Source organism: Nannobrachium achirus, assembly GCF_963921795.1.
Source record: "Nannobrachium achirus genome assembly, chromosome: 23".
Taxonomy (NCBI): domain Eukaryota; kingdom Metazoa; phylum Chordata; class Actinopteri; order Myctophiformes; family Myctophidae; genus Nannobrachium; species Nannobrachium achirus.
The window spans coordinates 42875929-42890058 of NC_137830.1; the positions used below are offsets into that span (position 1 = coordinate 42875929).

At 42.1% G+C, this 14130-nt stretch overlaps 1 protein-coding gene across 1 annotated transcript; it reads right to left on the minus strand.

Moving 5' to 3' along the window:
* Positions 1-13532, minus strand: LOC308308927 (uncharacterized protein). Its single transcript, XM_080754382.1, has 20 exons — positions 13052-13532; positions 12603-12702; positions 12306-12496; positions 12025-12188; positions 11531-11650; positions 10618-10700; positions 10417-10510; positions 9248-9328; positions 9014-9155; positions 7853-7971; positions 5861-6170; positions 3404-3503; positions 3104-3294; positions 2819-2982; positions 2461-2580; positions 2184-2266; positions 2001-2094; positions 1563-1643; positions 1328-1469; positions 1-504 (listed from the first exon to the last, which is right to left on the minus strand). The coding sequence occupies exons 1-20, from the start codon at positions 13344-13346 to the stop codon at positions 374-376; spliced, it is 2805 nt and encodes a 934-aa protein (XP_080610508.1). The 5' UTR covers positions 13347-13532; the 3' UTR covers positions 1-373.
* Between the last annotated feature and the right edge of the window lie 598 nt (positions 13533-14130).

Consider the following 14130-nt stretch of genomic DNA (forward strand, 5'->3'; position numbering starts at 1 on the left):
TTGAAGGAGGTGTTAATCATAAATAATACATTTACATTAAAACATACTGTAGAGGTCCTTATGATTTCCCTATGATTAACGATACAGTAAGATTAACAAGGCTGGGGCGCCTGCTGACCTACTGGTCCATGCAGGCACATACCACTTAGAGATTGCCACATAGGCATGGATGCCAGGAAGCGGCGCTGGTTCGATTCCTGATCCGGACGACCTTTGCCGCTCCCCATCTCTCCCCCCATTTCCTGTCAGTCTACTGTCCTATCAATAAAGGCATAAAAGCCCCAAAACAAATATATATATATATATATATATATATATATATATATATAAAAATAAAAATAAAGATTAACAAGGCTTGTTGGTGTGTGTGGCTTCACAGCTTGGCCTGAGGGACAGAGAGAGGGCTGGGATACAGATGCTGTTGGAGAAACGCCAAGATCTTCTCCCAAGAGTCTTCCTGAGCATCCGCGTGAGGTTTGGTCTGACCTCCCCACAGCATAATCACTGCAAAACACAAAAATACACATTGGTTGATCATAAGGCTTAAACTCGGGGGGCACGTTGACGCAGTCGGTAGCATTGTCGCCTCACAGCTAGAAGGTCCTGGGTTCGATTCCCGCCAGGGGACACTGTGGGCGCTGGGAGCGTGTTCTCTCCTCCACGTCATCAGCGCCTACACCCTAGGTGGGAGTGGCGAAATGCAGGCCTTTCTGTGTGGAGTTTGCATGTTCTCCCCGTGTCCCCTAGGGTAGTAAAAACTAGGGATGTCCCGATACCACTTTTTTGTTGAAAAATATATAGCTCATGGCGCTGCCGTGAGCTATATCGGACGAGTACGAGTACAGCAAAATAGGCCGGTATTGGGGCGAGTGCCGATACCGCATCCCTAGTAAAAACATGCAGTAATCCTGGTCTCTATAATGCCTCCACCTGGCCAGCCGGGGTGCCTGATGGAGGGGAAAGGAACTGGTTGGAATAACGTGTTCCTTCCATGCGCTACGTCCAACCGGGAAGGCTCCCACCTGTCGGGGCTCTCCCCAGGTTGGCAGAGGGAGAGCAGAGCCCAGGATTACAGCTTAGGCAATTGGCACTGGGTGAAAAGTGGGTTACAAAATCGTGGGATAAATATTTAAAAGGAAAAAAATAAACTAAATTGGGCACTTATATGTTTGATGAGCATGATGGTGGGTAAAACCCAATAAAACTTCATGGGCCAACAACTGGGCAGATTTTGTAAAGTCTTACGTTTAATTTTAAGTGTGTGTGTGCATATGTATGTTTTGTGCATAACTGTGGCATTTTAAACATGTATGTATTAGAGCTTCACCCTTCTTTCGCGAGTCCTGTACTATGAAGTTGCTGGCTCTGAAGTGTGGTGAGTAGGGAGGCTCAATAAGGTGTCCAGTATTAGGGTAGGTGAGTATGGTCAACAGGTGCTCATTGCCCGCTACACGCATCATCTTGGTCATCTGAGGAGGAAAAGGAGTGATGTCAGTCCTACTCAATCATTTAGGGTTTTTTGACTAAAAGAGATATGTGAGAGAGTGTTTGGGTGCACTCACATCCTCAGCAGACTCCACTGTGGCCCAGTTCTGATCATCATCACCATTGACCAACAGTACTGGACACCGTATCCTCCCCACCTTCCAGAACATTCAAACATAGATTCAGAGCAGTAAAGGTATGGGTGCTTCTCACAATACGCATAGGAGGCAACTCTTCTCAACTGAATATAATGCAGGCGAGGCATGCAAATAATGTTTGGAAAGGCTACGTTGAAAAGCACATGTTTGAGAAATACAATCAGGCTCCAAAGTGCAAAAACATCTACCGGCAAGGTAAATGTACTTTAGAGTTTAAAGACATAGAACTTAGACTTAAAGGCCATCCTCTCCTCGCACCACCATGGCTAATTGGAGCTGAACTGTTTTAAACATTGGTTTCATTATCAATTTATCCCTACAGCATGTGTTGTAGAATGCTACAGTATATGTACTTACATCCACTTTATCACTGGGGTCAGTGGGGATTGGTAGAATCATGTCTCTCCAGATCATGCGGTTCTGTTCATCTACTCTTGACTTGTCCGCATTTCTGTCAAGACAAACAAGCATTGCTGCAGTAAGTCAGAGTCTTCTTAACAGGGTATACTGTGTCATGTCAGCATGAAGCAGGAGACTTACTTGTGAATGTCAATAAATACATCAAATAGGGACTTGTTGACTGGATGGACATGGCTACCGCTGATACAAACACAGCATCGAGGCTAGAACACAATCATATTTATTATGCTTATTACACATTTCTTTTTTGGATTATCAGCATCACAGCAAGTTTGTGATCCATGCAACACACTGTTTTCTTAATAAATAATAGGCAGGTCTCTGAAAAAGTTCCTCTTGCAGACTTTCTGTGTGCATAACCTGCAAACTGTGGCAGACAAATACTACCAGTACTCACATTAACAAACTCGGAGTGTGCTGCCAAGGAGAGGGTCACAGATGAGCCGAAGGAAAGACCAAACAGCCCAACTCTGTCTCTGATCACCAGAGGATGCTCCTGGATGATATTAAACGCTATCTGTAAAGTTCAGAGAGAACGGTGGATCCACCAGGCAAGAAAAGGAACATCATGCATCAGATGATATAATCTTGAAACGTGACAAACTTACATGTCCACTGGGTGACAGGGGACTGGTTCAAAAAGCTGGACTTTGTACACACAAACCCCTTCAAGATAATAAGTCTTGTTACACGACACAAAGTCTAAGAGTGAAGGATGATGAAGAGATGAGGGTGACTGACTAGTGACTACATACCTCAAAATAATTGAGCTCAACATCTGCTGTTTTGGCCTCATCTATAGAAAGGTACTCCAATGCCATAGAAACAAAACCATGTGCTGCCAAGAGGGCAGAGCGGTACTCCACCAGTCCTCCACCGCCTCCCCACATATCCAGCACCCCAGGAAACGGTCCTGGACCTGAGAGAAAGTAATAAACCAATCTTATCACATGAATAAAACACTTTGAATGTGTGCTTAAATTGCTATGGGAGAAGATAAAGACCAGAGTAGTAATGTGTTTCTCAGACTGCTGGTATACCTGGAGGTATGAACAGAGTCCCTCTGACTCCTCTCTCTCGGATGTCTATCCTCTGGACACCTGGAGCCATGTAGGACCTTTCTGTGACCACTGAGGCCAAGGGTGGCTGCTCCCTGAAACCCTCCACAACATGGCCTCTGTACATGGAGATGAGTACCGTCATGGGGGTGCGGACATCCAACTTCCTCAACCTGAGAGAAGAAAGGGAAGCACAAACCGCAAGAGACAAGAGACTGTTTAAATTGCAGAATGAGCAATCTGAAGTATGACAACGCAAATCAGGTCTTTTTGAGTCTTCACCTGAGGCCAGTTCGACTCCCAGGGATAGGCTGCATACTCCACAGCAAACCCATGGGCTCCTTCCCTGTGTATGTTCCTCCAACACTGGCATCATCAGAGACTGGTCAAAAAGAAAAGAAAAAGAAAAGGCTAGTGTGCTTGCCTTCAAAATTACTAATCTGCATGCAAAACTAACTTGCTGATTTGATGCAATTACAAATATTCAATATCCTTTGTGCACGCCCCCAGGCCCAGGGTCTCAATCACATGAGCCAGTACACTGAGTACAGTCTAGAAACTAGAAAATCTAGAAAAACATGTTGATTCTTCATACCCAAACAGTTGCTTTTCCCCTTTTTTCTTCTTTTGTTTTAAGAAACGGAACAGAAGAGGGGGAGGGGGGACCTTTTTCTTATTTCCACATAACAACTCAAAGGTATATTAATGACATAGTTCAATGTTGAAAATGGGTGGTTCTCCCCTTTAAGTTGCCCTACTTAAGGCAATCATTTTTATTTTAACTTGCCAGACCATCAAAGCAGTGTCTCTTGGGCAATTAGCCGGTGTAGTGTTTTCCTATGCCTTTTTGTAATGTGCTGTTGTGCTGGTAAATAAGGCTACTGTGCTTGCCTTCCAGACATCAGAGACGTCCACAATCACAACACAGTCCCACTAATCACATTCAGAATTTCAGATTCACAATCACATTCGCCCCAAACAAAGGGCTAAGTTCATTCTCCTGCTATGCCACAAAAATGTGTAATGCCCAACCGACGGCCTTAAAGGAGTGTAAATCCCCTGTAAAAAGTCAAAGCCTGACCTGTTTACTGCAAATATTTCTGATTATTTCTGATTTCTGACTGTTATATGACGTTTTGCATAGTATTGTTGTATATATTTGTAATTTAATGTCTCAATGAAATAAGTAGGCTACAATGTAAACAAGCCATATTGCTTTCTTGGGTTTAAATCCTATTAGTAGACCACCAGACTTGTATCTGAACTGTACCGTCTTGTGTTCCTATATGCTAAAAAAAAGTATTCAATCAATCAATCAATGAAACAAACTAATATGCATTCCAAACTAGTTTGCTGATTAGAAACAATTAAATAAACATATCCTTTTCAATATTTCAGGTTGAGCTTTGACATTTTTTTTACACTTTGTGTCTGTCTGTCTGTCTGTCTGTCTGTCTGTCTGTCTGTGTGTGTGTGTGTGTGTGTGTGTGTGTGTGTGTGTGTGTGTGTGTGTGTGTGTGTGTGTGTGTGTGTGTGTAAATAGATAGATAGATAGATAGATAGATAGATAGATAGATATAGAAGATGAATATATCATAACTTCCTTTGGGAAGCGCAAATGTAGGGGACACACAGGTGGCGTGATTAGTCACCCCACGTCAATCACAGGCACCTGTCAATTGTGTGTTCCGTACGTTTGTGCCAGAGTGAATTGAGATTTTGATCCAAGGCTCTGTCTGTGTTTCCCAAAGGAACTTTTGATATATTCAGTCCAGCAGTCGTTAATTTAGGGCCCCTCGCCCGGTCGGAAAGTCGTCCGTGTTGGCTCGTGGATAAGTGATATAGAGATATTTTACAAAGTAGTAGACCTATACGTTTTCACCCATAACTTTCAAATGGATATGACACTACAGGACAATATCTTTCTCCCAGGCTGAGGAATAAATTATTGGGTGAGTAAACAAGTAGGCTATAACGCGCAACACTTTAGTGCCGCGCAGATTAGCTGCTAACCGCCGCGGATAGGGCTGTGATCACAGATATTCTAGGGCTACGTCTTCCCTAGCCGCAAATTGCAACACTAGATTTTTTTTATAATCGGATGAATCTAGGGTTGCAAATACCTCCCATAGGCAGGCAATGCATCAAAACGTTATTTTGCTTTCTGATTGTATTAAACGACGTCAAACTCACCAATATTGCGGCTCTATGGAAAGCTTGGAATTTACTCTTGCTATCTGCAAAGTGTTTGTTTCAGAAAAATCCACCGTATAATTGTTATGATTTATTTTCTGTCAAGAAATCCGAGCAGACATGGTTTATTTTCTAAGTGTTGAACTTCAACCAGGTGGTCACAGGAAAGCCTGGTGATGCGAGGTTATAGGTGGTCACAGGACCGTTGAGGGATTTTCCACGAGCGCTTCCAAACTCCAGGACTTAGAAAAAAATTATCACCTGAACCAAATTTCTTGGATAGAAAGTAACTCATAACATGTCTACTGTGGATTTTTCTGAAACAAACACTTTGCAGATAGAAAGAGTAAATTCCAAGCTTTCCATAGAGCTTGGTGAGTTTGACGTCGTTTAATACACTCAGATAGCAAAAAACTGTTTTGATGCATTGGATCCCTATATGGGAGGTATTGCAACCCTATATTCATCCGATTATAAAAAAAAATCTAGTGTTGCAATTTGCGCCTACCTCTTCCCATGCCTCATGACGACCAGTCATATACCCACCAGCGACAGTGCCCATGTCATCACTGACATAGTGACCATAAGCCTCCCAGTAGTCCTTGTCTTCAGAGTGGTGAAGGGAATGGAGTGTAACTGGAGTCCCTGGTGGGAGATTCTTCACCAACACCTTGAACTTCTCATCCACCAGTGCCCGGGTGGGGAGAACAGAGAGGATTGGAAACACACTCCCGGCGGTCATCATAGTGGAGTAAGTGGACGACCAGCTACGGGGAACAAATACCACACGTCTGCACTGAGATGTAACAGCAGCGATGTTCAAAACGAGACGACTGTGCATACTATTATATAAATTCTAAACTGTGACCAGTAGGACTACTCTTACTACTCAATGTTAAGTCGAGGTCGATATTGACATTATAAGCAGGCTATTTCAATTAGCCACGAAGGAATACCATTAAATCGCTATCGGAAATGTGCATAACGTTGACCGCGTAAGTCCTGTTGTTAGTCCAATTGTCATTCTACCTTTATGTAAGCAGCATGTCTCACTTGTAGAGTTTATAACGAAGGTACTAGTCTGTCAACATTCCAAGACTGGCCCCATAACGGAATTGGGTCCGGGTCGATGTTGTTGCCTTCAAAATAAACCTCTGCCCTCAAACGGCGTCCCATCTGTCAAACCACAAGACCAGGGGCTTCACTGGGGGAATCAGGCGATGGCAAATGTCACCCTCTAGTGTTCAGATAATGCATTTAACCTCAAATTCAGTTATTTTATGCATTCCTCAACTCTGAATTGTTTTTGCAGATTAATCTGATTTAATCGATGCCCGCCATCCATCTACATGTGTTATAATTTAGATAAGCGATTTATTGCATGTGATTTCAGAATAAAATGACAGAATTGGCCCAATATTTTACACAGACAGACTGAGACAGTAGCCTTGTGTATTGTCAGTACCCAGTTTTTTTTAACAGAGTAGATGTATTTTCCTGCCGTGTTCTGCAGAATTTTGCCTGTTTGATACTTTTATCTGGTGATGGGTACAATTTCAGCCATTATAACGCAAAAAGTAGGCATATGGACATTAATTTGATGACTGAAGCAATATAAAACACAATCTTAAATATTAGCCAGTCATTGCTCAAGTGAATATTTCTGTATGATTATAATTGTGGTGATGCGCAGAAGCAAGGATTGAGACCAACGCACAAACCATTGTGCCAATAAGGCTGAGCCCGATCGGCATGGCTGTTGTGGGCTGCTTCATGGCTGTAGTCTACTATGGGGGTTACACATGCACTAACCACACCCCCAAGCACAGAACTGTTTGAACATAGTAGATGCAATTTCCTGTGTTCTGGTGAATTTAATACCAAATCCAGGAGAAATGACAATCCAGGAGTCCAGAAGGAAATGTAGTTGAAATCCAGGAGACTCCTGCTGGATTCAGGGGGGTTGGCAGGCTGGCAACCCTGTAACTCCACTTCTGACACATGATAGTACACCATCTCAGTGTCACTCAGATGCTATAGTTATTAGTACTAAAATGCCTCAATATGGCCACATAGTACATACCTTCCCTCTAAAATATACTGTATTATGAAATTAAACTAAAGGGAAACATCCCATTGCCAAAGACCAGTTTAACTTCAAAATTAGATCGCATCAGAATGTCTCTCACCAAATACAAGGACATATAATCACTCTTTGAATCAAAATACCATACATAATTGGCACATGATACAAACAAAATGTAATAACTATATACCATAAAGCATAAACAATCACCTTTAATCACTCAATTGACATTTTCAATGAAATAATTTCATACATTATTACTGTCACCTGAGATCACTGACACACTATTTGAAAGAGATTTCTAATCACTGAACCTTGAATAATAATATTTTACAACTGTGGCTTTAGGCCTGAAAGTCTCTCATTGAAGGAGGTGTTAAACATACTGCATAGGTCCTTGTGGTAAGATTAACAAGGCTTGTTGGTGTGTGTTTATGGCTTCACAGCTTGGCCTGAGGGACAGAGAGAGGGCTGGGATACAGATGCTGTTGGAGAAACGCCAAGATCTTCTCCCAAGAGTCTTCCTGAGCATCCGCGTGAGGTTTGGTCTGTCCTCCCCACAGCATAATCACTGCAAAACACAAAAATACACCCTGGTTGAACTGACTGAATGGCTGATATTAAAATTGTCAGGTCTTATACTGTGATTACAATAAGCTCTGTGCTTACCGCTAGTCCCAGGTTTCTAGAAGGTGGCATACACTTTTCCTGTTCCGGTTCATTCGCCGTTTGTTTGACTGCTGCTGAGCCAATCAAATGAAGCTATCGGAAAATTTACTGGAAAAGCAAACGGGTATGCCACCTACTGGAAACCGGAGACTACAGTTATGCACAAAGATGACCAAAGAATGTTAGAAGATACACAATCTCAATTGGAGCCACTAGAGGCGAAATGGTACACAAATTATACAAATGGTCTCCTGGGTGCATTGTAACCCTAACCCTGGGTGCCAACTGCCAACGTCTGACGGCAAATCTTACGATTGTCCTGTTCACTGGTGCTAGATCTGCTGGGACAGAGAAAGGTCCATAATAAAGTAGATTTTCTCCTTATTTGTCTCTCTGAAAAAAGCGATTTTAGTATGATCATTTTTGGAAGATCTTGTGGCAAGTCCAATATTTAGTTCAGTGACCATGGGGATAAAGAATGGTTCTGAAGCTGTGTTCCCGTTGGTCACTCTCCCATTGGAATGAATAGACTCCAACCTGCTTCGTGTTTCCTAAAAAGGCGTCCGCCCACTTAAGTAAACCGGAGATGGCATGTCTTGCTATGTCCGTCTTGGCTATTACCCAACAGCACGCAACATTGGCAACACACCCGAGTGTGTCTGGCGTCAGATCTTGCGAACGTCCTACGATTACTGTTGCTAGATCTCATGAGTGCGAGAAAAACCTGATTTGTCTCTCTGAAAAAGTAATTTGACAAAGCCTATTCTTACATTTCATTGTGCAGTGTGTGTGCATGGGCGAGTGTGTGTGTGTGTGTGTGTGTGTGTGTATGTGTGTGTATATATATATATATATATATATATATATATATATATATATATATATATATATATATATATATATATATATATATATATATATCAAACATATGTATAGATCTTCACCCTTCTGACGAGTGCCCTGTACTATGAAGTTGCTGGCTAGGAAGTGTGGTGAGTAGGGAGGCTCAATAAGGTGTCCAGCATTAGGGTAGGTTAGTATTGTCAACAGGTGCTCATTTCCCGCTGCACGCATCATCTTGGTCATCTGAGGAGGAAAAGGAGTGTTGTCAGTCCTACTCAATCATTGGGGGTTTGAGACTAAAAGAGATATGTGAGAGAGTTTTTGGGTGCACTCACATCCTCAGCAGACTCCACTGTGGCCCAGTTTTGATCGTCATCACCGTTGACCAACAGCACTGGACACTGTATCCTCCCCACCTTCCAGAACATTCAACCATAGATTCAGAGCAGTATTGTTTATTTGCATTTAAAAACAGAAACTTGGGACTTAACTCTTCATATTTAGTTTATCCTTTTTGTCAGGGCTGGCATGGTAGACTTTAATGGTTTAAAGGACATTCCTTACTCTCAAAATTGTATGCTGTATGAAATGGATCGCACACAGTGGCAAGAGTTGATTTTCTTTTAATTTTATTGCATCTTCAGTGAGAATACAAATGTTTCGGCTATCCAGCCTTCTTCACTGAGGCACCGCACCAGACAAGTCAGAGCGCGGTATTAACAAAAAAGCTATTCATCCCTTACTCTCTCTCACCACAATTGCTGATTGGAGTTGAACTGTTTTACACTACCAATTTTTCGCAACACACCCATATTTTTTTCACATGTCCCAAAATACAGACTTTCTGGTCAAGAGTGATACAAATAATAGAACAAATATGTGGGAGAGTTTAAAATTTACAAAACCACAATATACTCCTGTGAACACGTCCCAAAAGCCTGCAGAGCAGAGATCTATATCTCTTTTGGATTATGAGAATTACAGCACTTAAACAAATATCAAGGGGATGGAAAAGTTTGGAACCTCCCAGGGTGGATAAATGGTTGGAGAAAATGGAGGACATGTACTCTATGGAGAAGGTGACATATCAAATTAATGGTAAGGAAAATGTATTTGAAAAAAGGTGGGCCTCTTATCTTTTAATATGGATAACATGCCCACTTAACTCCACCTTTTGTTTTGTCCACTTTATTTGTATTTTTGTTCAAACCAAAAGTATTTCAGACACAAACATCAAACAAAAAAGCCTCTTTATCTTATATTTTTATTTTATTTTTTGGTCTCTGTATAGTAGTTTATTTTGTTGTTGTGTAGGTGATGGGTTTTTGCACGTAAAAAAAAAAAAATGTCAAGATGTCTACACAGGGACATGACATGTAAAAGAAAAACATGAATAATGACAGTGAAATTGTTGTTTGGAAGATATGTTACATGTTGACTGACTTTAATAAAGTATAAAAAAAAAAAGAAGATTGTCGCAACAGCATTTGCTGCATGTACTTACCTCTACTTTAAGATCGAGATCAGTGGGGATTGGTAGAATCAAGTCTCTGTGGACTACACGATTCTGCTCATCAAATCTGATCTTGTACCTATTCCTGACAAGACAAGAACGTACATCTCATCATTGCTGCAGTAATGTCATGGTCTTATTAACAGGATATACCATGTATTTATGAATGTTAGCATGAAGCAAGATACTTACTTCTCTATCTCAAGAAATACTTCGAATAGGGACTTGTTGACTGGATGGACATGGCTACCACTGATACAAACACAGCAACGAGGCTAGAACACATATTTATTATGCTTATTATACTTTAAGAATGGGAATGTGCTATACCATTAGAAGTACAAAGATACACACGAGTTACAGGGAAACCGCAAAATGTGAGATGTCATGGCTGACACTGCAAAGCCGATAGCAGTGGAGCCTGTACGCTGCCATGGTGATTATATAAACAAATGCTGTGACAGGAAGGAGAGCGGACATGATGTTATATTGTCAATGCCACCTAGCATCATGTTATGCACAATACATTGTTTTAGTCATTGTTGTATCTCCGTCTGAACACTGGATTAACTGTGAGAATGCAACGATGTTTTGCCGTTCTCTCTACAGACCGTTGTCGAGTAAATGTGGCCGGAAGTGTTTGTTTAAACTGGCAATCTAAAGCACTTTTCAGTGTTATTATTTCTTGACATCATCCTGCCTAAAACGGGAGCATATGGTAAAAATCTGAAGCCTAATTTGTTTGTTTTATCTTTATGTTACTCTTTAAAAATAACTTGAAATGAATTAATTCATTTTCAAATTTCAGATTTAGACTGCATACGTCTGTTATCTGTTAAATTACCAAGGGACACTTTCCTTTAGTGTTGTGTTAACAAGCTTATAAGTGCACAATCCTTGGTTTATGATTCTCAAAAAAGAATGTTAACGGTTAACAGCATCGGTCACAGCACGTTTGTGATCCATGCGACAAACAACATTGTTTTCTTAGAAATAATGATGAAAAGGTTTGTAAAAGTTATTCCCCTTGATCTGTCAGACATAACTATTTATGTGAGAACTGTTGTCACCATGACTGTGTAAACTGTGGCGGACAAATACTCACACTAACAAACTTGGAGTAAGCTGCAATGGAGAGGGCCACTGATGTGCCGAAGGAAAGACCAAACAGTCCAACTCTGTCTTTGATCACCAGAGGATGCTCCTGGACGATATTAAACGCTGACTGTAAGGTTGGAGATAACAGTGGTTCCACCGGGCAAGAAAAAGAACATCATGCATCAGATCATACAGTATCAGCTTGAAACGTGACAAACTTTCATCTCCACTGGGTGAAAGTTCAAAAAGCTGGACTTTGTACCCACAATGCGCTTGCAGGTAATTAGTCATGTTACACTACACTAAAGCCTCGATCAGAGTCGGGTCCGCGGTGGAAGGCTATCCACTGCGGTGTAGTGCGGTGTAGTCTTTTTGAGCGTTAACGTTGTAGTTTTATGACTCAAAAAGACTACACCGCACTCCACCGCGGACCCGACTCTGATCTAGGCTTAAGTCTGAGGGGAGAGGATGACAAAGAGTTGAGGGTGACTGACAACAAACCTCAAAGTAGTTGAACTCAATATCTGCTGTTCTAAGCTTGTCAGCAGAGAGATACTCCAACGCCAAAGAAACGAAACCATGAGATGCCAAGAGCGCAGAGCGGTACTCCACCAGTCCTCCACCACCTCCCCACATATCCAGTACTCCAGGGAACGGCCCTGGACCTGAGGGAAATTAGTACATCTTATCACAGCAATAAAACTCTCTGAATGTGTGCTGAAATTGCTATGGGAGAAGATAAAGAATAGAGTAGTAATGTGTTTCTCAGACTGCTGGTATACCTGGAGGTATGAACAGAGTCCCTCTGACTCCTCTCTCTCGGATGTCTATCCTCTGGACACCTGGAGCCATGTAGGACCTTTCTGTGACCACTGAGGCCAAGGGTGGCTGCTCCCTGAAACCCTCCACAACATGGCCTCTGTACATGGAGATGAGCACCGTCATGGGGGTGCGGACATCCAACTTCCTCAGCCTGAAAAGGAAGAACAAACAAGAGACAAGGAGAAATCGGTTCTGTTTAAATAGCAGAATGAGCAAACTGAATATGATGATGCAAATCAGTCTTTGTGAGTCTTCACCTGAGGCCAGTTCGACTCCCAGGGATAGGCCGCATACTCCACAGCAAACCCATGGGCTCCTTTCCTGTGTATGTCCCTCCAACACTGGCATCATCAGAGACTACAAATGTAAACAAAGGTTGACTTGCAACAACAGCTTTTTAATGTGTAATGTGTAATGTGCTGGTCAAAAAGAAAAGAAAAAGAAAAGCCTAGCCTGCCTTCCAAATGACTAATGTGCAATTGTGCATGCAAACCTAGTGTGCTGATTTGAAGCAATTAAATACAAATATTCAATATCCTGTGTGCAAGCCCCCAGGGCCTCAATCACATAAACATGAGTGCATTTATTTAATTTTACATGCCAGACCATCAAAGCATGTCTTGGGACTTCGTATCAGGGAAAAAACAACCCAAAGTTAACCTACAGTATAAGTGCCTTATCACGACCAGACCAGTCATATACCCACCAGCGACAGTGCCCCCGTCATCACTGACATAGTGACCATAAGCCTCCCAGTAGTCCTTGTCTTCAGAGTGGTGAAGGGAATGGAGTGTAACTGGAGTCCCTGGTGGGAGATTCTTCACCACCACCTTGAACTTCTCATCCACCAGTGCCCGGGTGGGGAGAACAGAGAGGATTGGAAACGCACTCCCGGCGGTCATCATAGTGGAGTAAGTGGACGACCAGCTACGGGGAACAAATACCACACGTCTGCACTGAGATGTAACAGCAGCGATGTTCAAAACGAGACGACTGTGCATGTTCTTATCAATTTGTGATCAGATTCCAGATACCTAACACAACTTAAGTCTCAAGGTCGATTTTTCTTTTACATTCATATTAGCCAACGTAAAGTTATATAGCATAACGTTACATCACTATCGGAATTAAACATATTTGCATAACGCGTACAAGGTTCTAACTCTAAATAACTTCCGAGACAATAACTTTTGCCCCAGTAGTAGTAGCACTTGTAGAGTAAAAAAAAAAGAAAACATTCAGCGGGATCACACGTGACCGGGAATACATCCGTTTGGTCATTTGGTCAATGTTTCCTTCAAAATAAAGGTTTCGGGATTGCAATCAGGGCCGTGGAGCCCATGATAAAGGCAAAAACCAGGCATCAAGACCATAAAACTTTTGATTCTGTGGGGGGGAAAAGTAGCCTAATAATTATATTACATAGGCCTACTACATTTAATAAATAGGCTACCTCTTTTTAGTGGTTTTACATTTTTGTTTAGCGGTTTAAAAACATTTTCCACACAGAATTAAATGTTTTATGCCTTTATGGTCATGATTCACCATAGTGCGGGGCCTTAAGGGGAGCAAATGCTAATTTCGTGCAAATCAGTATAAAAGCGCTACATTTTGCACAGATGTAGCCCAGGGCTTGCTCTAATGATTTAGCTAGGGCGCCCGAGCCGACGACCTTCGGGGTCGCCACAGCGGCCAAATCAAGTTGGGCCAGGGACGTGTTGGGCCCCTGATTCAGCCCGGGAAAAGGAATTGGAGAGGCCCTCATTGTGCGTGGCTATTGGCAGT